Below are 22,939 nucleotides of genomic sequence, written 5' to 3' on the forward strand. Positions count from 1 at the left end.
TGACTGAGTTTCCTTGATAAACTGCTCCCTGCTGCCCTGCACAGCCCACATTGTGCAACTGCTGTCACTGACCTGAGTCACTTGAGGACAGGAGTCTGTCACAGTCACATTGTCGGGTGTCTGAGCACCTGACCTGGCACACGGGGAGGGTTCAGTGGTTCTCAGCCGGGGTGACTCTGTCCCCAGGAGAGTATCTGACAATGTCTGAAGACATTTCGTGTAGTCACCGAGGGGTAGGGGGCAGGCGAGCTGGGTCCTGACATCTAGGAACATCCTGGAATGCTCAGCTACCCACACAAAGTGCCCACAAGGTTTAGGTTGAGAAACCCTGGTTTCACTCGGTGTTTGCTGAAAGGATCAATGCTATAGCTTTTTCACATGAGGAGGTTCTAGAAGAACACAAACAAATGAGAAAGAGGGAGAGAGGGAGGGAGGGAAAATGGAGAACAGTCAGATTTTAACAGAGTAGCCCACTTACTCTTAGGCAGATATGCTAAAGGAAACGTATCTGAAGGTGATGAGAAATGCTGATTTAAATGTGTGATGTGCCCTTCAGGACGTCAGGAACCATCTCAAACAGAACGCCTTGGAAGTTACAGCAATTAAATATCTCTTAGGGGATGTGAAAAGTGACCTGATCCCCCCAAATCCATATGTCCGGGTCCTGGCCCCCAGCACCTCAGAACGTGACTTTATTTGAAAGCAGGGTCACGGCAGATGTCATGAGCTGAGATGAGATCAGGGCCCACTGGATGGAGTGGGCCCTAGTCCAGGACGGCCGCTGGCCTTATAAAAAGAATGTCATGTGAAGAGACAGACACACACAGGAGAACACAAGTGAACACGCAGGCAGAACTCAGGGTCAGGACGGTGTGTGCTAGGAGCCAAGGCCAAAGTGTGGACGAAAACGGGTTCTACAGAAAGTCACCGAAAAGGGAGATGGGTCAGAACTTCCGAGCTGGGCAGGTCATGGGGGGTCATCTGGCCCAGGCCTGTAACTTCTTTAGTAAAAGGCTTATCTTTGCCTTAAGTAGCCGCAACCATTGTTTCTGTGCGTCTATCAACACACCTTTGAAATAAGCCTTCACCACCCTCCAGGGAGCACAGAAACTTCACTCTCCTATAATCCCATCTCCTCCTTCCTCTAATCTGTTCCCTCCTTAATTCCAAAGGCATAGAAGAAGCTGCAAACTGCCATTCTGAGCAGCACTTACCTCAGTCTGTTGAGATCTTGCTTCCAGGCATCTTGTTTGCTCAGATAAATTTTTATAAAAATTTTCTACAAGTTTGGATGTTCTTAGCTCAAAAAGAAATTGCCAGCAAACCGTGACAGGCTAGCACAGATGCATGGAAGATATGCCAGGATGTGCTTTTCTTATCCCCCAAAATTAAACGATTATGCCAGTACAGTATACTAAATTTATGTCTACACACACACACACACACACACACATACCACGGCATGCATATGTGTGGTTATCAAACGGACAAAAATAATTTCAAATCTCAGTTCTGCCACTAACAGGCAGAGTGACTTGGCAGGTTAGGTAGCCTTCTAACCTGTGATCTGAACTACAAAACAAGAGGTGCATAACCTTCCTGTGGCTTCTATGTGGATTAAAAATAACATGTGAAAGATGTAAAACTTGTCTCAAAACAACAGCAGCTATAGTGATACAAATGCAGACACACGTGCAATATACACAACCCGCTCCCCGCCCTCACCCCTCCCTTCCCAGACATAGAGGCCACTGTGTGTTCTCTCCCTCTCCTTCCCTCCCTCCCTCCCGGCCTTTCCATCCCTCTTCTCTCTCTCAATCCCCCTCCCTTCCTGTTCTCTCTCTCTCTTTCCCTCTATCCTTCCTTTCCTCTCTCTCTTTCTCCTCTCCCTCCCTGTCTCCTTCTTTCTCTCATTCTCTCTTCCTGGAAATTCAGAGTATTCAAACAGAAGAGACTAGTCTTTGTAATTTTGTAAAATGAATTTAAATTAAAAATCTCATAGCCACAAAACCCTTATCTGAAATTCTTCTCCCCCATAAAAAATCCTTGAGCAAAAATTCTCAACTCAAACCCCTATCCTTTGGACTGTTAAATAGTGGATTTTCAAGCAAATGTTTCCTGAAAGGTCCAAGACTATTGTCCAAAGCAGAACTGTTGGGAGAGCCAAGCAACACGAGGGCTGGGCTTTGGTCCTTGGCACACACAGGACTGCCTGCTGAGGCGTGAGGCCACCAGGGCTCCCCAGCTCTGCTTCCTGCCCTTAAGGCTCCATGAAGGGCTGGGGAGACCCCTCTGACTGACACTCCTGATGGGACAACAGGAAATGTTTCCACTGGAAATGTCTTCCTCAGAAACAGAGATTACTCAGAAATAAAGTCACATTTAATATGTCTCCTAAAAGTAATGCAGACCTAACAGCTGGAAACAACAGCAGTGGCTGTCTGTCTGGGCTTATTCTAGGCCCCTGTGAATTCAACACACCTGCTGGAGACAGGCTGTATCCTTGCCTCGTCGGACAAATTAGGCGAGCCATCGCCCCACGACAGGACAGCACTCCACCCTTCCCCTCCTATTAGCCTGCATAGCTCTCATTTGTTAAGTCAGTATTTCTATTTATTTGTTGAATTACTGCAAGCCTAACTTCCATACAGTGTCTCTCTCCTTTTCTGACACAGCTTCACCAGTAACTATTACGCAACTGACTAACTAGAAACTTATTTGACACCTAACACATCTTAAACAATTATCTTCCACTTATCAAATAGAAATTCAAAAGATATAGCAGGCTTCTTTATGGGAGAGAAAAATGACCATTCTTCCCAAATAACCTTAATTACAGAAGTGAAGCAAGGGACTGGAGAGAGATGGCCAGAATTAGACTTAGAATAAAACATTTCCCAAAGCATGTCAAAAATTCTGACATTATCATCATGGCACATTAAAACGAGCGGAGAGCATACCCTGTGACATACGTGTCTTGGTAGCACTGCATGACAGTCCCGTCTGGATGCACCAGTTTATCCACTTCCCTACTACAGGACATGTTAGTTGCTGCCAAAATGGGAAATTATAAATAAACCTGCTAGAAACATCCGTATGCAGGTTTTTGTGTGGACGTCAGTTTTCAAGTCACTTGGGTAAACACCAAAGAGCAAGACTGCGGGATCATATGGTAAGAGTACAAGGTGTGATCAAAAGATACGGTGAATGTTTAAATTTAAAAAAAAAAACTTTATTACAGTAGAAGACACATCCCCCTCAGAATACTCCCCCTCGCTTCGAGCACACGTATCCCATCCTTCTTGCCACTTTCTGAAACAGACCTGGAAGTCCTCTCTCGTGAGTGTCTTTACTTCATCCTCTATCATGACAACGCTCTGTGTCACACATAGCTTCTGGTACAGCAATTTCTGTCAAATAAAAACATTACAGTGTGTCCTCACCCACCTTATTCACCAGATCTGGCACCATGCGACTTCTGGCTCTTCCCCAAAATCAAATGACCATGAAAGGTAAACGTTTTGAATTGAGTCAGGCCACCAAGGCAGCCACAACAGGGCAACTAAAGACACTCATTGAAGAGGACTTCCAGAACTGCTTCAGAAAGTGGCAAGAACGATGGGATAAGTGTGTTCAAAGTGAGGGGCAGTATTTTGAGGGGGATTAATGGCAATGTGTCTTTTACTGTAATAATTTTTTTCATATTAACATTCCCCATATTGTTTGATCACACTTCGTATGTTTGTTTTCTAGGAAATGGCCAAACTGTCTTCCAAAGTGGCTGCACCATTTTGCATCTCCACCAGCAATGAGTGAGAGAGAGTTCCTGCTGCTCTATGTCCTTTGCTGTTGTCCACGCTCTGGATTTGGTGATTCCAGGAGGTGTGTGCTGGTATCTCACTGCTGTTCTAATTTGCATTTCCATGATGACATGGGATGTAGGACATCTTTTCATATGCTTATTTGCAAGCTATACATCCTCTTGAGTAACGTTAAGCCTTTTGGCTCATTTTTTAATTGGGTTGTTTATTTTCTTATTGTTGACGTTCCAGAGCTTTTGTATAATTTGGATAACAGTCCTGTACCACATGTGTCTTTTGTCTATTTTCTACCATTCTGTAGCTTGTCTTCTCATTCCCTTGACATTATCTTAAAAGCAGCAACAGAAAAGCAACTAGTTACATACAAAGTAACCCCCATAAGACTATCAACTGAATTTTCAGCAGAAACTGTGCAGACAGGAAAGTAATTGCATGATATATTCAAAATCACATCAATCATCTTTTCTTACCACAACAGTATGAAATTAGGAAACAATTACAAGAAGAAAACTGAAAAAAATATAAACACATAGTAGCTAAACAACATGCTACTAAACAACCAATGGGTCACCAAAGATATCAAAGAGGAAATCAAAAATACATTGAGACAAATGAAAATGGAAATCCAACACTCCAAAATGTATGGGACACAACAAAAGGAGTTCTAAGACTGAAGGGTACAGCAACACAGGTCTGCCTCAAGGAACAAGAAAAATTTGAAATAAATAATCTAACCTTACACCTAGAGAACTATTAAAAGAAAAATAAGTAGAAGGAAGGAAATTATAAAGGTCAGAATGGAAATAAATGGAGACTTTAAAAAATAGAAAAGATTAATGAAACTAAGCTGGTTCCTTGAATATATAAACAAAATTGATAAACTTTTATCAAGAGAAAAAGAGAGAGGGTCCAAATAAATAAAACCAGAAATGAAAGGGGAAACATTAAAACCAACATGACAGAACTACAAAGGATCATAAGAGATGACTACACACAATTATGTGCCAACAAATTGGACAACCTAGAAGAAACAGATAAATTTCTAAACACTCACAATCTTCCAAGACCAAATCAGAAGGAAATAGAAAATCTGAATAGACATATTACTAGCAATAAAACTGTATCGGTAATCAAAAAAACAACCAACAAACAAAAGTCCAGGACCAGAGAGCTTCACAGGTAAATGCTACTATTTAAAGAAAAATTAATACCTACCCATCTCAAACTATTCTAAAAAACTAAAGAAAAAAGAATGCTCTCAAACTACGAGGCCAGCATTATGCTGATACCACAAAAAGACACAACCCCACCCCCCCAAAAAAAACCATACAGGCCAATATCCCTGATGAACATAAATGCATAAACACTCAAAAAATAATTAGCAAATTGAATTCAACAATACATTAAAAAGATCATATACAATGATCACGTGGGATTTATTCCAGGATGCAAGGATAGTTCGATTTCTACAAATGAATAAATCTAACATACCCCATTAACAAAAAGGCTGAAAGTCGCACAATCATATCAACAGAAACATAAAAACAAAACGTGACAAAATTCAACATCCATTTATGATTAAAAATATCAACAAAGTGGGTATAGAGGAAACATACCTCAACAAAATAAAGACCATACATGACAAACCCACAGTTTATACCATTCTCAACAGTGAAAAACCTTAAAATTTTTCCTCTAAGATCAGGAACAAGACAAAGATGCCCAGTCTCACCACTTTTACTAAACATAATGTTGGAAGTCCGAGCTAGTGCAATCAGACAAGATATGAAAAGCATCAAAACTAGAAAATAAAAAGACTATCACTATTTATAGGTGACATAATTTTACATATCAGAAACCTTAAAGACCTCAGCAAAAAACTATTAGAATAAATAATTCAGCAAATTTCAGGATACAAAATTAATATGAAATCTGTTACTTTCCTACACACTAATAATAAACTGTTAAAAAGATAAATTAAGAAGAATTCCCATTTACAATTGCATCAAAAACAATAAAATACCTAGGAATAAATTTTACCAAGGAGATGAAAGACCTACAGTCTGAAAATTCTAAGACAATGATGAAAGCAACAAATAAATGGAAAGATATACCATGACCAGAACTTGGAAGAATTAACATTGTTAAAAGGTCCATACTGCCCAAAGTGATCTACAGATTCAATGCAATTTTTCACCAAAATACCAATGGAATATTTTCACAGAACTAGATTAAATGATCCTAAAACTTGTATGGAACCTCAAAAGAAATCAAATAATCTTGAGAAAGAACAAAGCTGGGGGTATCACACTCCCTGATTTCAAACTATACTTCAAAGCCATAGTAATCAAAACAACATGATATTGGCACAAAACAGACACACAGCTCAATGGAACAGAACAGAGAGCCCAGAAATAAACCCACATGGGCAGTTAATCTACGAAAAATGAAGCAAGAAAATCAATGGGGAAAAAACAATTTCTTCAATAAATGATGTTGAGAAAACCAGACAAAAGAATAAAACTGGACTATTTTCTTACACTATATACATAAATAAACATGAAATAGATTAAAGACTTACATGTAAGACCTGAAACCATAAAACTCCTAGCTGAAAACACAGGCAGTTAGCTCTTTGACAATGGTCTTAGCAATAATTTTCTTTGGGGGGGGGGATCTGTTTCCTCGGACAAGTGCCACAAAAGCAAAAATAAACAAATGAGATTACATCAAACTAAAAAGTTTTTGCACAGCCATGGAAAACCATTAACAAAATGAAAACACAACCCACCAAATGATAACCTGATAAGGGGTTAATATCCACGATATATAAAGAACTACAACTCAACATCAGGAAAACAACCTGATTTAAAAACAGGCAGAGGACCTGAACAGACATTTGTTTTCAAAGACAACATACAGATGGCCAACAGACACATGAAAAGACATTGAACATCACTCATCATCTGGGAAATGGAAATCAAAACAACAATGAAAATCACCTCACACCTGTCAGAACGGCTATTACCAAAAAGACAAGAAATAACAAGTGTTGGCAAGGATGTGGACAAAAGGAAAGCCTCTTGCATTATTGATGTAAAAGAAAAAAGAAAACTAAAATACTAATTTCAAAAGATATATGCATCCCTGTGTTCACTGCATTACTTAAAATAGCCAAGATATGAAAGCAACCATATCCAACCACTGATAGACGAATGGATAACGTCACACTCACTCTCACACTCACACACACACACACACACACACAAATATTACACTCATAAAAAAAATGAAATCTTGCCATTTGCATAAGCATGAATGGACCTAGAGGGTGTTTGTTATGCTAGATAGAATAAGTCAGACAAAGAAAAAGAGAAATACCGTATGAACTCACTTATATATGGAATCTAAAACAAAAACAAAACAGAAACAAGCTCACACCGTAGATACAGAGAACAAACTGATGGTTGCCAGAGAGGAGGTGGGTGGGAGAGATGGATGAAGTAGGTGAAGGGGAGGGAGTAAGAGGTACAAACTTCCAGTTATAAAATAAGTAAGTCGCAGGGACGCAAAGTACAACATAGGGAATATAGTCAATGATACTGTAATAACTGGTACAGCAACAGACGGTTACTAGTCTTAATGTGGTGATCACTTCACACGGTATTTAAATGTTGAGTCGCTATGTTATACACCTGAAACCAATATCAGACTGCATGTCAATTATACGTCAATAAAAAACAAAAGATAAAATAACATTACTTTTAAAATACTTATGTTTTTAACTATCATTTATTGAGGACTTGCTAAGTGCCAGGCATCTTATCAGCCTTTGCGCAGTAAGAACATAGGCTGTTCAGGAGCTAAATAATCACATGGTTGAAAAGGACTAAAACCAGTAGCCAACCCAGTCCTTCCGCATCTACAGCCAAAGCCCCACCTACTATGTTACGTTTCGTCTTTCACTTCAGCTTGTTGTTACTGATCTGTTCATCAGCTGGGACCACAAGATTCTAAGTTTTTTGGAAGTCTAGGGTCTCCACCTTACCTACCTTTGCATCATCTACCCAGCAGAGTGCCTCACATGCAACAGAAGCTCAATGCAGGTTTTCAAAAGAACTAAGTAATTGAGAGGTATTACTTTTCTGAAGATAAAAAATAAAGCCTCTGTTAGATTACATAGATGCTTGCCTCCTATGCCCCAAAACTGCCATTTTCTGGGGAAAGAACTAAAAACATACTATTCTGTTGCTCACGGACTTTACAGGGCTGTGCTTGTCCAACAGAGTAGCTATTAGCGACTTGGGGCCACTGAGCACTCGAAAAGTTGCTACTGGAAAATGAGATGTGCTATGAGTGGAAAGTAGACGTTGGATTGCAAAGACAACAGTTCAAATGTAAGATTGAAAACTATCTCATCGAGTAACTTTTGTATTGATCACATGCTAAAATTCTAATGTTGGGGGTGTTTGGGGTTAAATCTATTATTCAAATTAAATTCAGCTGTTTATCTCTATAATGAGGTAAACGAGAAAACTCTGAGAGTACTGCTCTGAGGATCACATTTTTTTCCTGCTTATTCAAGTTCTCTCTTTCCCTTAATTTAGTCTATTAAAATGCACAATGGGAACTGACAGACCACTCAGCAGCTATCCTTTGTCCTGGGTTCCACATGGAGAAGTGAATTTATTAATTTTTCTGCTTTTGAAAGAGTGTTATTAGACTGTGTTAGTATCCAAAGCACATGTTCCAGTTTTGCCAATTTCCTTAAAAATTGACTTTGACTTTACTGGTTTTTATGTCACTAAACATCACATGTAAAACAAACAATGTTCTCTTGATTTATAATAAGGTATAGCAATATAGTTCTTTAAAGCATCATATCTCACCTACTACATTATTTCACGTGATTATAATAAAAGCATTGAGGTAGATATGGCTGTTATTCTTATCCCCTTTTATGAAGAAACACCTGAGACAAAGGTAAGTGATTGGCCCAAGAACATACGGCGACTCAAGTCCGATTTTCAGACCCACCACAACAGTTTTCAGAATAAGCAATTACTCTCTGTATTAGCTTCCTGTGGCTGCCATGACAAATCACCACAAACTGGGGGGCTGAAAACAAGGAAACTCCCTCTGTCACAGTTCTAGACGCAGAAGTCTGAGCCAGGCAGGGCCCTGGGGACAGTCTGTTTCGTGGCTATTGGCCTCGTCACTTGAATGTCTGCCTCCCGGCCACACTGCCTCCTCCTCTTTAGGCTGTGAAATCTCTCCCTCTGCCTCTCTCTCTAAGAACACTTGTCATTGGAGTTAGTGCCCAACTAAGTAATCTGGGATGAACTCATCTCAAGATCCTTAACGTTGGTACACGGTGGCAGATAGCAGTCCAGTTTCATTCTTTGGCACGTGGCTTTCCAATTCTGCCAGCACCATTTATTGAAGAGGCTGTCTTTTCTTCACTGTATGTTTTTGGCTCCTTTGTCGAAAATTATCTGTCCATATTTATGTGGGCTTATTTCTGGGTTTTCAAATCTATTCCATTGGTCTGTGTGTCTGTTTTTCTGCCAATACCATGCTGTTTTGATTACTGTTGTGCTGTAGAGCAAGCTGAAGTCAGGGAGTGTGATACCTCCAGCACTGTTCTTTTTTCTTAGGATTGCTTTGGCTATCCGGGGTCTTTTGTGGTTCCATACAAAATCTGCTATCTGTCACCATGTACCAAAATTAACTCAAAATGGATCAAAGACCTAAACATAAGACCTGAAACATTAAACTACATAAAAGAAAACATAGGTACTAAACTTACAGACGTTTGGTTAAAAGAGGGTTTTATGAATTTGACCTCAAAGGCAAGGGAAGTAAAAGTTAAAATAAATGAATGGGATTATATCAAACTAAAAAGCTTCTGCACAGCAAAAGAACCCATCAACAAAACAAAGAGGCAACCAACCAAATGGGAGAAGATATTTGCAAACAACGCCTTTGATAAGGGGCTAATATGCAAAATACGTAAGGAACTCATACAACTCAACAACAAAAAAAACAATAATCCAATCAAAAATGGGCAGAGAACCTGGAGAGACATTTCTCCAAAGACGATGAAATGGCCAAGACATATGAAAAAATGTTCAACATCACTAATCATCAGAGAAATGTAAATTAAAACCACAAGGAATACGTAAGGAACCCGTTAGAATGGCTATGACATGACAAATAATAACAAGTGTTGGAGAGGCTGTGGAGAAAAAGGAACCCTCATACACTGTTGGTGGGAATGCAGACTGGTGCAGCCGTTATGGAAGACAGTGTGGAGTTTCCTCAAAAAATTCAGAATAGAATCACCGTATGACCCAGCAATCTCTCTCCTGGGTATCTACCCAAAAAATCTGAAAAGATTTATCTGTAAAGATATACGAAGTCTGACAATTAAGTTCGCGAACTCATCCTAGAAAAAGTGCTACACACCTCATTGCTGAGTATCCCTATAGTCACCTTTGAAATACTCCCCTTGGGAAGCTATGCACCAATGCCAGCACCTAGTCCACCCTTCAAAGCAATTTTGGAACTCTTTTTCTGGAATGGCCATCAGAGCTGTCATCGTATTACCCTTGATGTCCTGAATGGCATCAGAATGTCTTCCTTTCAATATTGCCTTTATCTTCGGGTGAAGAAGTCATTGGGGGTCAGATCAGGTGAGTAGGGAGAGTGTTCCAATACAGTTATTTGTTTACTGGCTAAAAACTCCCTCACAGACAGTGCCGTGTGAGCTGGTGCGTTGTCGTGATTCAAGAGCCCTGAATTGTTGGAGAAAAGCTCAGGTCATCTAAATTTTTCACGTAGCCTTTTCAGCACTTCCAAATAGTCAACTTGGTTAACTGTTTGTCCAGTTAGTACAAATTCAAATGAATAATCCCTCTGATGTCAAGAAAGGTTAACAACATCGTTCCAACAAGTTCACAAACTTAATTGTCTGACCTCGTATATGCTCCGATGTTCACTGCAGCTTTATTTACGGTGGCCACGACAAGGAAACAACCAAAATGTCCTTCAATAGATGAATGGATAAAGAAGTTGTGGTATATATACACAATGGAATACTATTCGGCCATAAGATGAAACAGTGCCATTTGCGACAAAATGGATGGATCTTGAGATTATTGTGCTAAGCGAAATACGTCACATAAAAAAAGTTGAGAATCACATGATTTCACTCATATGTGAAATATAAAACTGAAAGCAACAAAGGAACAAGACGAAGAAACAACAACTCATAGACACAGTCAATAGTTTAGCAGTTACCAGAGGGAAAGAGGGGAGGGGGTGGTAGATGAGGGGAGAGGGGGTCAAATATCGTGATGGAAGGAGAACTGACTCTGCGTGGTGAGCACACAATGTGATATACAGATGATGTGTTACAGAACTGTACACGTGAAACTTATATAACTTTACTAACCATTGTCACCCCGATAAATTTAAAAAAACAAAAATCAGATCCTTAATTCCATCTGCAAAGACTCTTTGTCCAAATAAGGTAACATTCACAGGTTCTGGGTTTAGGGCTGGGGGACACAGGTGGGGGGAGGGGCACGATTTAACCCACTACACTCTCCGTCAGCCCCCAGAGTCCCTGCTCTGAACAGTAGCGTGGCTCTGTCCTCCAGTTCACAGGTCCCGGCTTTGGTTCCCGGGAATGGGAAAAACTACAACTGATTAGGGAAAAAGGAAGGATTCAGAGTCAGGCAGCCCTGGACCCAAAAAGTAGCTCTAACAGTTGGTATCTATGTGACTTTGGATAAATTATTCAATCTCCTGGGCCTGTTTTATTTTCTGTTTGATGGAAGTATTAATACCTGCCCGATGGGGTTTTATGATCATTAAATTAAAAAACTGTATAATATCACATTGGCCCCATGCCTCACCTTTCTCAGATGGTATCTGGGGTTACCTTACAGAGTGCATGGTCTTCAGAAACCCCTACGTACATGTGTTATGCAAAGCCATAGGTAAATCTAGGTGTAATACATCGGAACTGACTACAAGGATATAAAGCTCTTACGTGCTCTATAGAAGAACTGAACGCCGAGGCTGACCTTAAACACCTTATTGATCTATCTGTGCAAGACTGGCTTGCTCTGCCTGTGACGTCCACCTAACAAACATTTCGTGAAAAAGAACACATCTGCATAAAGAGCCGAAGTTGCAGTCTCTTACTCATGGAAACCTTTTTTCCTACCCTAAAACAAGAAAGAAACAAGACAGACTCACAAGCTGGAATCACAGCTTTACAACATACATGTGAGTGTTTTTCCTCAGAGAGCTGAACCAGCCCTCACTCACTTGTAGGTGATCCTCGCATGCTGATGTTTGTTAGTCTTTGGGGTGACTACTGGTCTTAAGATATTTTTTGGCTCCCATTTCCTTAAAATATCAATGTTAAATAGGGTAAAGAAAAGTGTCATCAAGAGAGTAATCTTAGAGGCAACTGGCTCAAAAAAATAAAATGGAAAGACACTGACTCAGGACTGCGTTTTATTTACATGCTGGAAAACACTGGAAGGTTAACAGAAGACAACGTGAAAGGGCGTATGCTCCAATACACCCTTATAACAGCCCGTGCAAACTCATACTCTCTCCTTTATGAAAATCTTACACTTATTTCTAAAATACTTTTAAAGACAGAATTAATCCTCTTAACTGCATAAACATTGTGTCAAGAAATAATAAACATTCAAAAAAAGACTGTTAATCTGAACTGATATGTAAACCATGCAAATGCATGACTACCGCCCTCCTAATGCTTCAATCCAGTTGCACCCACTCGGAGGAACAATGAAGACACATGGGAGAGCCCTGGAGTAAGAATGAAATGTACATAACAGTGCATCTTCCCGTGTGCTTTCAAAAACACATACTGGAAACTGCAACAATTCACATTATTGTACTATATTAATATCAAGAAAACCGTGTATTTTGTTTAAGATAAATGATGTCCTCACAATCAAAACCAATCTTCTCAAGTACTACTTATTTTAACACATTGCGTACGGATCACGAGAATCTTCACAAGGGATTTAAACCCCGCCGTATGCAACGTATTAAAATAGGAGTAACTCAGTATTTTTAATGAAGGTAATAAACTGGCATCTCCACCCTAAAAGGTGCTCCCCGTCTGCTGAGAGACCTGTGCTGTGCAGGATCCGTAGTCCGTCCGTCTGCGGCCTGAACACTAATGTGAGTGTCTCCACCGTCAGCACGTTCTCTGAAGGCTGACACGACAACCTCATCTTGGCTGCAGAGCCGGGAATCACCTACCGTCAGTGCTCGTTAGTGGCAGGGCTTCTGTTCTCTACAGCCCACACAGACACTAAATGGGCGAACACACACCACTGCCCCTGCGAGAGTTAGGTTCCTGTGAACTTCTGGTCACAGCATTTTCATCAACCCATCGATACATGACCTTGTTTTATGTGGTTTCTGTTTAAAGACCCCTTACTGAGTATACGTTGTTGATTCATAAACACTGAACTCTAACTCACGCCTGCGGGAAGCTTCTCTAACTCCCGTCCTTTCTCCAGGAGAAACGTCACACCCTTCGGTGCTTAGGACCCAGGCTGCACTTCAGCACTGGATGTGGGGGCCATTTGAACAGCGAAATCACCAACAAAATGCACAGAAATGAGAAAAACATGGCCCTAACTATACCCAAAAGGCCTTTCTTTGGACTAGGAAAGCTGAAACAAGAAGGCAGGCTGTCGCACTGCGTGAGCAGGCTGGGAACGTGCCCAGGATGACTCACACTGCCCACTGCTCTGCGTGAGCACGTCCATGGCTGACACCAGGGCACCACGGACACCGCACCCGGGACTGCACGTCAGGTTAGTGAGCAGACAAGTCTGCACGCACAGCATCCTCAAGTGACAAGGACGTTCTCACACAGTAGACGCCTGAGGAGTGTTTGGGGACTGAATGAGTAAGTGCATGAAACCATTATCGTAAGGAGCTGCTTCTCGTACTTCCAGGCATTTCGTTATTTGAGCCATTCTGACACACCCATACGATACTGAACCCACCGGGCGGGAAAGCTGTATATGTATCACGACGCAGGCTGCATCTGCGGAAAACTAAGTCTTCTTCTGCCTTGCCTGCCGAGCAGACAGGTTACTTCTGTGTTTATTCTACCAGCTCTTTGCTGACAAATAGGAAAATACTGAAACAGCAGCACACGCCATGGAATTCCGTTGGGAAACCGACGGAATCGAGTCCTGCCAATGGACTGGAACAAGAATTACACACCACTTAGGCATCGGCTCTGAGATATTAAAAACATTCCTATGCTCAAGAGTCAATATCACTGCTATGGACAATGTTATCTCCAAGCGAAAGTGAGGCCAGAATCCTGCCACACCGCCAGCTCTTTCACACTCCGCTCTTGGAAAAACAGTTCATCTGCGACTTGGCATTTTAAAACCTGGCGATTCCCTCTAAAAGCATCACACTTCCACTGACTGCTTTTTAAAGTTTCCATTCATAAGTGTTCGGGACCAGCTGACCTGCCTGCCGTGTTCATCTCTGCACGACCCACTCACACTACACTGTTTGGAGTCACACGGCAAATACGGCCAATGAAAGTTCTCAACCACTTGCTCCCAGACAGCGTCCCAATGCTGGCGATTACACAGCCCTCAACCTGCTACCTCGCTCCAAACATCTTCCCCCGTCCCCAACACAGCAGCTGCTAATTCTTTCTTAACAATTACTGAGCCCAATTCTCCCTGGTGACTAAGAAATGCTATCGTCAGGAACACAGGCAGCTAAATTCTGCAAACTACTAATGTAAACTTACTGCACAGTAGAACTGTGCTCATTTATCTTTATATTGGAAAAAGACAAATATAAACACAGCACGTCTGTTTTCTTGAAAGTTTCATGAATGTCATCTATTAGCTCTAAAACTGCAATTCCCTTCCTCAATACTCAGTCACTTAACGACAGTAAGTTAGCAGCTAACAAAAGGAGCATTATTTTTATGGTCCCTATGATACCATTTAATTTATAGCATAAAATCCTACTTCTTAAAGATGGACTGCCAGGGTTCTTCTCTAAGCTCTGCCACTCACTGAGTTACTGCCCAAGTTACCAGACCTTTCTGGGCCCTAATTTCCTTGTCTGTAAAATGGACATGATACTAGTATATACACCTCACAGGATTGTTTTAAGGATTAAATAAGAATAATAGATAAAAACTGCTTAAAACAGTGCGCAGTATATGGTAGCTATTGCTTCCACATAAATAAAAGACACTCGTTATATAATACTTAACAAAACACACAGTACTGTGTTGTTATAAAGTGGCCTCGATAGATATCACAGCTTTAAAAAGTAACTTCGGGAACTCCGTGGCATTTCTAAATTCCCAACACACTTTTCAGCTTCCTCGGTGACAAAAATATAGACATTAAACAGTCATTCTCAGAGTTTTCCTTTTCAACATGTGCATTTTACCGTGCTTCCTGGTTCTCACTGGTGGGACAAGCTTATTACTGTCACCTACATACATGGCTAACTTTATTTAACTAGTGTGTATTTAAAATGTAGATTTAGAAGATGATGCAAAACTTGAACTTCACTAACCTGAGCTGGTGTCAAGATTAGTAACGAATCCTTTTGATATGTAATTGCTAGGCTGCTTAGGTTTTCAGGGCTTTCATTTTAACACAGGCATCCGGGGCTCCCCTTTTTAAGAAGGCAGGCGTAAAACTATAGGCTGGAGTTCTCTTTATTCCTTAGAATTTCCTGATGAACCACTGGTGCAGTGAAGCAGACACTGCACTACAATGGCAGTTTCCTCTACCAGAGCATGTTCTATCAGGTTCTATCAACAGAGAGAATGTTTGGCACATGCGTCAGCAGACCACCAGTCTGGACTACTCAGTCTCCTGAATCCAGTGTGTCTACACATGTCAGTGTAACTGCCAAGAAGTGTGCTGAGACAAAGGGCCTGTCAGCTGTTAAGCGCTGCTGAATCCAGCCCAGTTCCCGCTCCGTCTTCCCCTCCTCTTAGCTTTATTAAGACTGGGGTGAGCGCAGGTACAGGGGTCAGTGCACCCATGAGTTTTTGTATGACACCTACTGAACTTCCCCTTTTATTTTTTCCCAGGAAACACACCAAATACGTGAAGACGTGTCAGTGGGAACAAACAAGTCATAAGATACCATATATAATGAATTAAACATAGTTTTGCTAACAAACAGCTACTTCTGCCCAACAATTCAGGAATGATACTAAACCATTTAAGCAGACAGGAATCTGGCCTGCGGTCAAGAAAAGCAATAATATATTTTTTAAAAATACTTCAATAGAGCTGCTATTTCAGACAAAGAGCCTTTTCCCGCTCTGGCACAAAATGTGGGACCGGAGCCAAGGTGCTACTTATCAGCCGTCTGACATCAGAGGGAGGCTGCGTGCGTCAGCCAGCCCAGTAGGGACTCCCTGCTTATGGCAATGGCCTGCGTCTCCTATCTTATCAGTTTCCAGGGGCTGGCACCTCAGCCATTCCTGTGTGAACCTGAGAGGAAGGAAGGTGTGTAATTGTGAGGGTGCAGGTTCAAGTTGGGAGTTAAGGAGACTTGAGCCCCTTATTAACAAAACAAATGGTCCAACGTGCTACATTAATTACAATGCAAGTTTCTGCCCTCAAACCCACCCTTAAAAGTATTTTTGTAAAGTGCTCTAGCCATATAACACGACCACTTCTCCTACTTATGCAAATACATGTCAAAGTTATGCTTTTAGAAGAGTGATTCCATTCCATTTCATTTCAAAGTCAAAGAAAAAGCAAGTTGTTAGGAAATGTGCGTGTAACTCTTACATTAGCTCCACTAAAAGTTGTTTGGGGGTGAGAATAAGATTCAAACTGCTTTAGAATGACTGCTAATGCTTGCATCTCTAAACAGAAGATCGGAAAAGCAGGCAGAGGAACACTCAATGACCAGGTAGGCTCAGTCCCACTACTCCAGCCAGGCTTGAGTTTTTCCTGAAGAGAAAAAGTGGCTTCGAAAAACTACCCAAATATTAAAAAGAAAAAAACCTTGATTTAAAAATCACTTTTAAAGAAATTTTAAATATTTAAAGCAACATCACACTTGTTAATTCATTTTTCCAATGTAATAAACTTGCATTTTTAATATCCAAAACAAAAGATTTTTATTTACTAGTCTCAACTCAGCATGTATATTAAATAGTTCTCCATAAAAAATGATAGTGCACTTATACCCTGGTTTAAAACTATCTCAAAATACTATACTTCACAAACCACACTGTCATCCTGGTTACTCAGCTAGCAAAATAATAGATTCATGAAATTATATTTAAACTCATCATTTATTATCCCTTCAAGTTTACTTGTTAAATTAGAAAAAATATAATTGGTTTGCACCCCAATACTCCCTATATGGGTTTGAGTCCTGCTGGTGTAAACCATGAATAAGTAAAAAATTGTACTCTCCCTCCCATGACAGAATTCCCCTCTCTGTGCATACCTCCTGCTATGGACTGAAATGTCTCCACAATCTTCTGTGTTGAAACCCTCTTCCCCACAATGTGATGCTTGGCAATGGGCCTTTGGGGAGGGAACTAGGTAACAGGAGTGGGACCCTCGTGATGGGATTCGTGCCCTCATAAGGGAGATGCGTATCTCTCCACCACTGAGCAAGAAAACTTTCGTCCTCAAGCCAGGAAAAGACTTCTCACCAGAATTCTCACGAATCAGCCAGTCCCCTGACCTTGGACTTCCCAAGCCTCCAGAACTGTGAGAAATAATGTCCATTGTTTAATCCACAGATAGGGCAGTCTATTAGAGAGCAACCCAAGCATCCTATGCCAGCTTTTCCTACCCTTAGGCCTCATTCTCCCTTTCATTCCATTGAGTCTGGTCTTTGCCCTCAACTGTACAACCTGGTCCCCGCTCACCTGAATTCTCCGCCATTTGAATGAATTTTGCCTCCCTATTGATTTTGAAGACCTCTGCCAATTACTGCAAAGATGCCTCAGCTGTGACCCCAGAATCCCTCACTTAGCCCCAACAATAGGTAAACCCAACCACCCAATTCCCTTCACTGGCATTTCTAACTGTTAAAGAAAAACACAGTCATGCCAATTGCTTTACTTCCCCCAGGTGACCGCTTAGGCTGATGCCACAGCAGCTGAATCAAGACCGTCCGTTCCATCGTGCTGCGGCACCCACACATCGTCATCTCCCCGACACGTGACTTGACCTCCTTCCTCTTCTGAGAGGATCTTTCATTTTCCTCTTCCACATTTCTCTAAACTTTTATCTATTTTCTAGTCTCATCACACATTCTGTTTTCCTCTTTCACCACCAAAGTCAAAACAGTAGTTCGGTGCTTACTTTAATGTGTCTTTATCACCACCTGTGAGATCAGCCCCAGCCCACACTGAAACTGCTCTTTCAAATAGAAGCCAACTTCCCTGAAAAGTTAAACATCGTTATCTCAGTCTAAACATCATCTTCCTCAGTCTCAACAATATCAGGTATTATCAACCAATCCCTTGCTTTCTTGAGAATTTTTCCTACACAACATAGCAAAGGTCAGTTACCTAACAATTTGCCTAAAGCAAATATATTATTAAATATATTATTAATCACCCTATAAAAACGAAAATGAGAAACAGCCAACCAGAACATCACAGAAATCTTCAAAGCTGCTAAAACTAACTCATCCAGTATAAAACACTTATAAGCAAGCTTTTTAATACAATAAAACCCTGCCAGGGATGTTGGGAGGGGTTGATTGAGGGTTGACGTCCCAAAATTTCAATGTATGAATGAAACACATTTTAGTCAATTGACAATTTCAATAAATTGGCAAATTAAAACTCAGAGCTACAAAGTTACCCGTGTACTATCCGTCTATCTAAACAGCCCTCCCAAGTTTCTTTTGCTGACTTAGAGACTCTACTCACCTGTTAAGTGTTGGGATTTCCTCTCTTCTATCCTCATTCTACATTCTTTTCCTTCAAAGTCTTCTCTAACCCCATGTCTTCAACTGTAACATCTCTGTGGATGACTTCTACATCTATACTTCTAGCTTCTAAATAAAAAAGATCAAATAACTATCAGATAATTGATACCTTAACTTCTTGATCTTACCTCCGCCCTTATGTGCCCATGTCTGTAAGTGAAATCCTCCTCCCAGTCATCAAAGCTCAGTATCTCACCATCCTCCAAACCCCTCTCTTTCCCTCAATCCTCAAAGATACAGAGGGCGTCAAAATAATGTACACACTTGTAAGAAAGGAAAAAACTGTGTTAAAATTGTAATACTCGATATATACCAATAACAAAAGATGCATACAAGCCACGTGTGACGTCTGCCATGACAAGAGGTGCTCAAAGTGTTCCCATCAGCGTCCAGACACTTCTGATGACGGCGAACTCCTGCTTGAGCAACACTGACCAGTGTCCACTTGGATGCATTTTTTGGCTCCCGTGGTACATAATTTCTGAGTCCTATTCATGCTATCTCCACAATATTTCTGCATCCTTTTAAACTTTTCCGTTCCCACCGTTACTGCCTTTGTTCAGGACACTGTTAGCCCCCATTTTCTCCTCTTTCCATGAGGGGAGGTACAAGCTCCAGCTCAGAACAGCTCGTTATTAGACAAATCAGTCCTGGTAATAATCCCACCCCCCTTAAGTCATCTGTTTAGCCATCATACAGGCAAAGCCACTGTCCTTCCAACCTGTGTACCAGACCCGTAGCTTTAGCTAGAGTGGGAATAAGAGTGGGAAGCGTGAAGCAGCGGATCCTTAAGACGTTAGACACGCACTGAATTAATCAGCGGCGGAGCTGCCCTACCTCAAGGCTTCTTGTCTTATGACATAAACCTTCCTTGCGGGTCACGCAATTTGGAGCTGGGCTGCCATTACTTGCAGCCGAAAGGTACCCAACAGACACGGTCCTGGGAGCCAGTGCTGCAGCCTCCTCCGTCACGTTCGTCCTGATGTCCGATCTCGGGGTTAGTCTCTCCGCACACCGCGCTCAGAAGGACACTTCTGTGCGCGTGTGTGTGTGTGCGAATCCTCGGGCCCCAAAGTCTGTCACTGCGACAGCCCCGGGCCGTGCTCAGCTGGCAGGACAGACACCATGTCCACGCGACCTTCACAAGCAGCCGTTCCACACCACATTCCTCGGTCACGCGTCACTCAGGAGATTCTTCCACCACATCAGGACATCAAGCTGTGACCACAGACGGGAACTACTGAGGTGACCACTGTCACCAGCCCTGCCCTCCTGCCCCTGAAGGCCCGCGCAGACGCCCACGCCCCTGCGGCCACGGCGCCCCGAACCGGCCCCGACCCCGGCCCCGAACCCGAGGCGCCTGCTCACAACTCTGGGTGTTGGGCCGGGAAGGGCCGCCGCACCCACTCCCCAAGGCCGCCACCCACCCAGGTGCCCTCGCACTCAGCGCGCCGTCCGGCCCACCTGGCACGCTCAGGACACGGGCACCGGGCGCCGCCCGGAAGCCTTCAGGCCCCGCCCCAACGCCAGTCACTTCCGGTGACGTCACGCGCACGCCGGAAACGCAGCGAGCCTCCCGTTTACGGGTTTTGTAAACAGCATTTACAAACCTAATAAACTGCCCAGTAATTCTTACAAATAACACCTAGCAAGATGCAGGCAATCTGACAGCTTCACAGGATACTACTCTAAAGCGTTAAAGGCTTCCTCCAAAAACCCTTTCTGATGGGGGGGGGTGATAGATATGACACGACCTTGGCTGAAACCGACTGGTAATCCGCCAACCAGGGCGTTCAGGTATTTTGGAAGTTTCTCCAAATGTAACATACGAATCATTTCTTTTCCTTTTCACCTGATTTATATAAATAGAAGTACTAAGGCATAAGTACTTTAGGACAGTACTGTTAACAAAAAGACAGGATATAATTTTCACATCTTCCAAGAAAGAGAACAATGACTTTTGTCTTTTTAGAATTCAGGTAGCGAACTTGTGGGGACAGACCCAGAAGTGCAGTTTCCAGGCTCTCGGCCTCACGTGGAAAGGTGCTGGCTCAGGTAGTAAATGGCCATCAACTGTGATTGGATGGCCATCAGCTGTGGCTAGTTGGCCGTCAGCTGTAACCAGTGAGCCATTGGCCACTAATATAACTGCTGTGGCTATGCTAGCAGAAAATGGGGGCTAGCAAGAAGATGGTGGCTGAGCTAGCAAGCGCGGATTGCAGTTAGGACGGCGGGTTGCAGACAGTGTGGCTCCTGCTTCCTGTGTCTCCAACCCAGCCACCAGCGAGAATATAGTGGTGTGACTCCCCTACCTATGGCTCCGTGGGTGTTCCTTTTTGGCCTCACCATGTCCTGCGTTCTTGTGTGGGGAGTGGGAGCTGAGACCCTGCCTGATACCCGACACGACAGAACTACAGAGATGAAATGAGGTTAAGAACCTCATTAAGGTCTCTGCACTCACCAACACCCAGAAAACACTGCTCACTGACAACTGTCAGGCCCTGTACGGCTCAGAGATCCAGCAACCAAAACCAAGATTCATCACTCCCAGGACAAACGCTTTCTCTAAATGTTGTTTCTGTTGCCACTCCTATAAAACCAGGTAACTCTATTCTCTTTTAACTAGTATTACCCTTTACAGTTTTCTGATTATCGACCAGAAATTGATCTTCTGTTCTTAAGGTAATTTACAAAGTTGCTAAATACTGCTCTAAAAAAAAAAATAGATGTTTTTGTTTTGTTTTCTTTTTTAACTACATGTCTCTATATTTCAAACTATCTTACTATTATTGGAATAGACAGTAGGGGGATTTACCTCCCCATCCTAACCCTGGCTTAATATTAGAGCAATAGCTTGGTGATATTAAACTATTGGGGATTGAGGGAAATAAAGTTAGATTTATGGTTTTCCTGGCTCCCCTGCCATCAAGTCAGTACTTTCAAATATATTTCAAGATGAGTATAAAGTAAAATGCCTTCATGTAAATTACATTTTCTCATCTGTCAAAAGGGATATGATGGGGAAAATACAATCCTTTCCTAAATAGGAAAACGAGTCTCTGTTACTTCTCTAATAAAACCACAGTTTTCCTCAAGTTCCGTCTTTAAGAAAAATATAATGACATACATTCATGTTCCCAATCACTATTGCATGAAAAATATATGAAATATAGAAAATTTAAAAATACAGTGCTTTAATATTCACTACAGCAATTCAGCAATTCCTAACAGTAATACAAATCCATGTACTGAAATACACTCAACAGGGAGAATTTGCAAATTTGGGGGGGAAAAAAGTCAGTTTTCTGTGTGCTCAGGCTAGCTAACTTATCTGCAATGTGGAAAAAACTGCAAATTTACTATCAAACTGAAAACAAGATTTTCAAAAAAACCAACCCTTAATATTTTTCAGTTATATTTAAAACTCTGCCTCAAAGTATAAATTTAAAAAAAATTTAAGATGTTGAGTAAAAGAAAAACACTTCAAAAAGCAAAATATTAAGCTTAAATATGCATACTGTATTATTTAATTTTTTATTACCAACGAAGATAAAAAGTATAAAAGACAGTAACCTGAGAGTTACTTGAAGAATTTGGATTTTCATTTCAGAAGGAGATAAATTTTTGGATTATTGGTGAATATGTTTCAGAGATGTTTGAAAAGACTAGAAGAGGTTCAGAAATAGAAGAATATTGACTAATTTATCTTTAATTATTAGCTTTTCATTTATAGTAACACCAATATTCATTTCAAGAAAATCTTGCATCTCGGGATTTATTTTTTTCCAATTTTACTAATTAAGAGTCAGGAAATACTGATTTACAGGAAAGTAGTCATAACAATAGCTAACACTTATTGAATATTAACCATGGAATAAGCACTATATTAAATGACTTACACGTATTAAATTTTCATTCGTCACAACAATTTAATTGTCATAATTCTAAACGGTAAGAATTATTATTTTCTCCATTTTACAGATGAGGAAACTGATGCAGGTAAGTTAAACAGTTGATCACAATGCTAGGATTAAAACCCAAGTGTCTGCCTCCAGAGTCACACTTTTAATTAC

General features: G+C 41.3%; 1 protein-coding gene across 7 annotated transcripts in view; it reads right to left on the minus strand.

Moving 5' to 3' along the window:
• The window catches only part of PDE10A (phosphodiesterase 10A), a 475,662-nt gene that overhangs the window by 166,212 nt on the left and 286,511 nt on the right, over positions 1 to 22,939 (minus strand). Inside the window, exon 2 of one of the 7 annotated variants that reach the window (XM_019749830.2) lies at positions 18,808 to 18,935. The exons of the other annotated variants lie outside the window; for them this stretch is intronic. Within the exon in view, the coding sequence (XP_019605389.1) occupies positions 18,808 to 18,844 (37 nt within the window). The 5' untranslated portion in view covers positions 18,845 to 18,935. The remainder of the gene's footprint in view (positions 1 to 18,807; positions 18,936 to 22,939) is intronic. 7 annotated transcript variants of the gene reach the window in all.

This window comes from Rhinolophus sinicus, linkage group LG05, assembly GCF_036562045.2.
Source record: "Rhinolophus sinicus isolate RSC01 linkage group LG05, ASM3656204v1, whole genome shotgun sequence".
Lineage (NCBI taxonomy): Eukaryota > Metazoa > Chordata > Mammalia > Chiroptera > Rhinolophidae > Rhinolophus > Rhinolophus sinicus.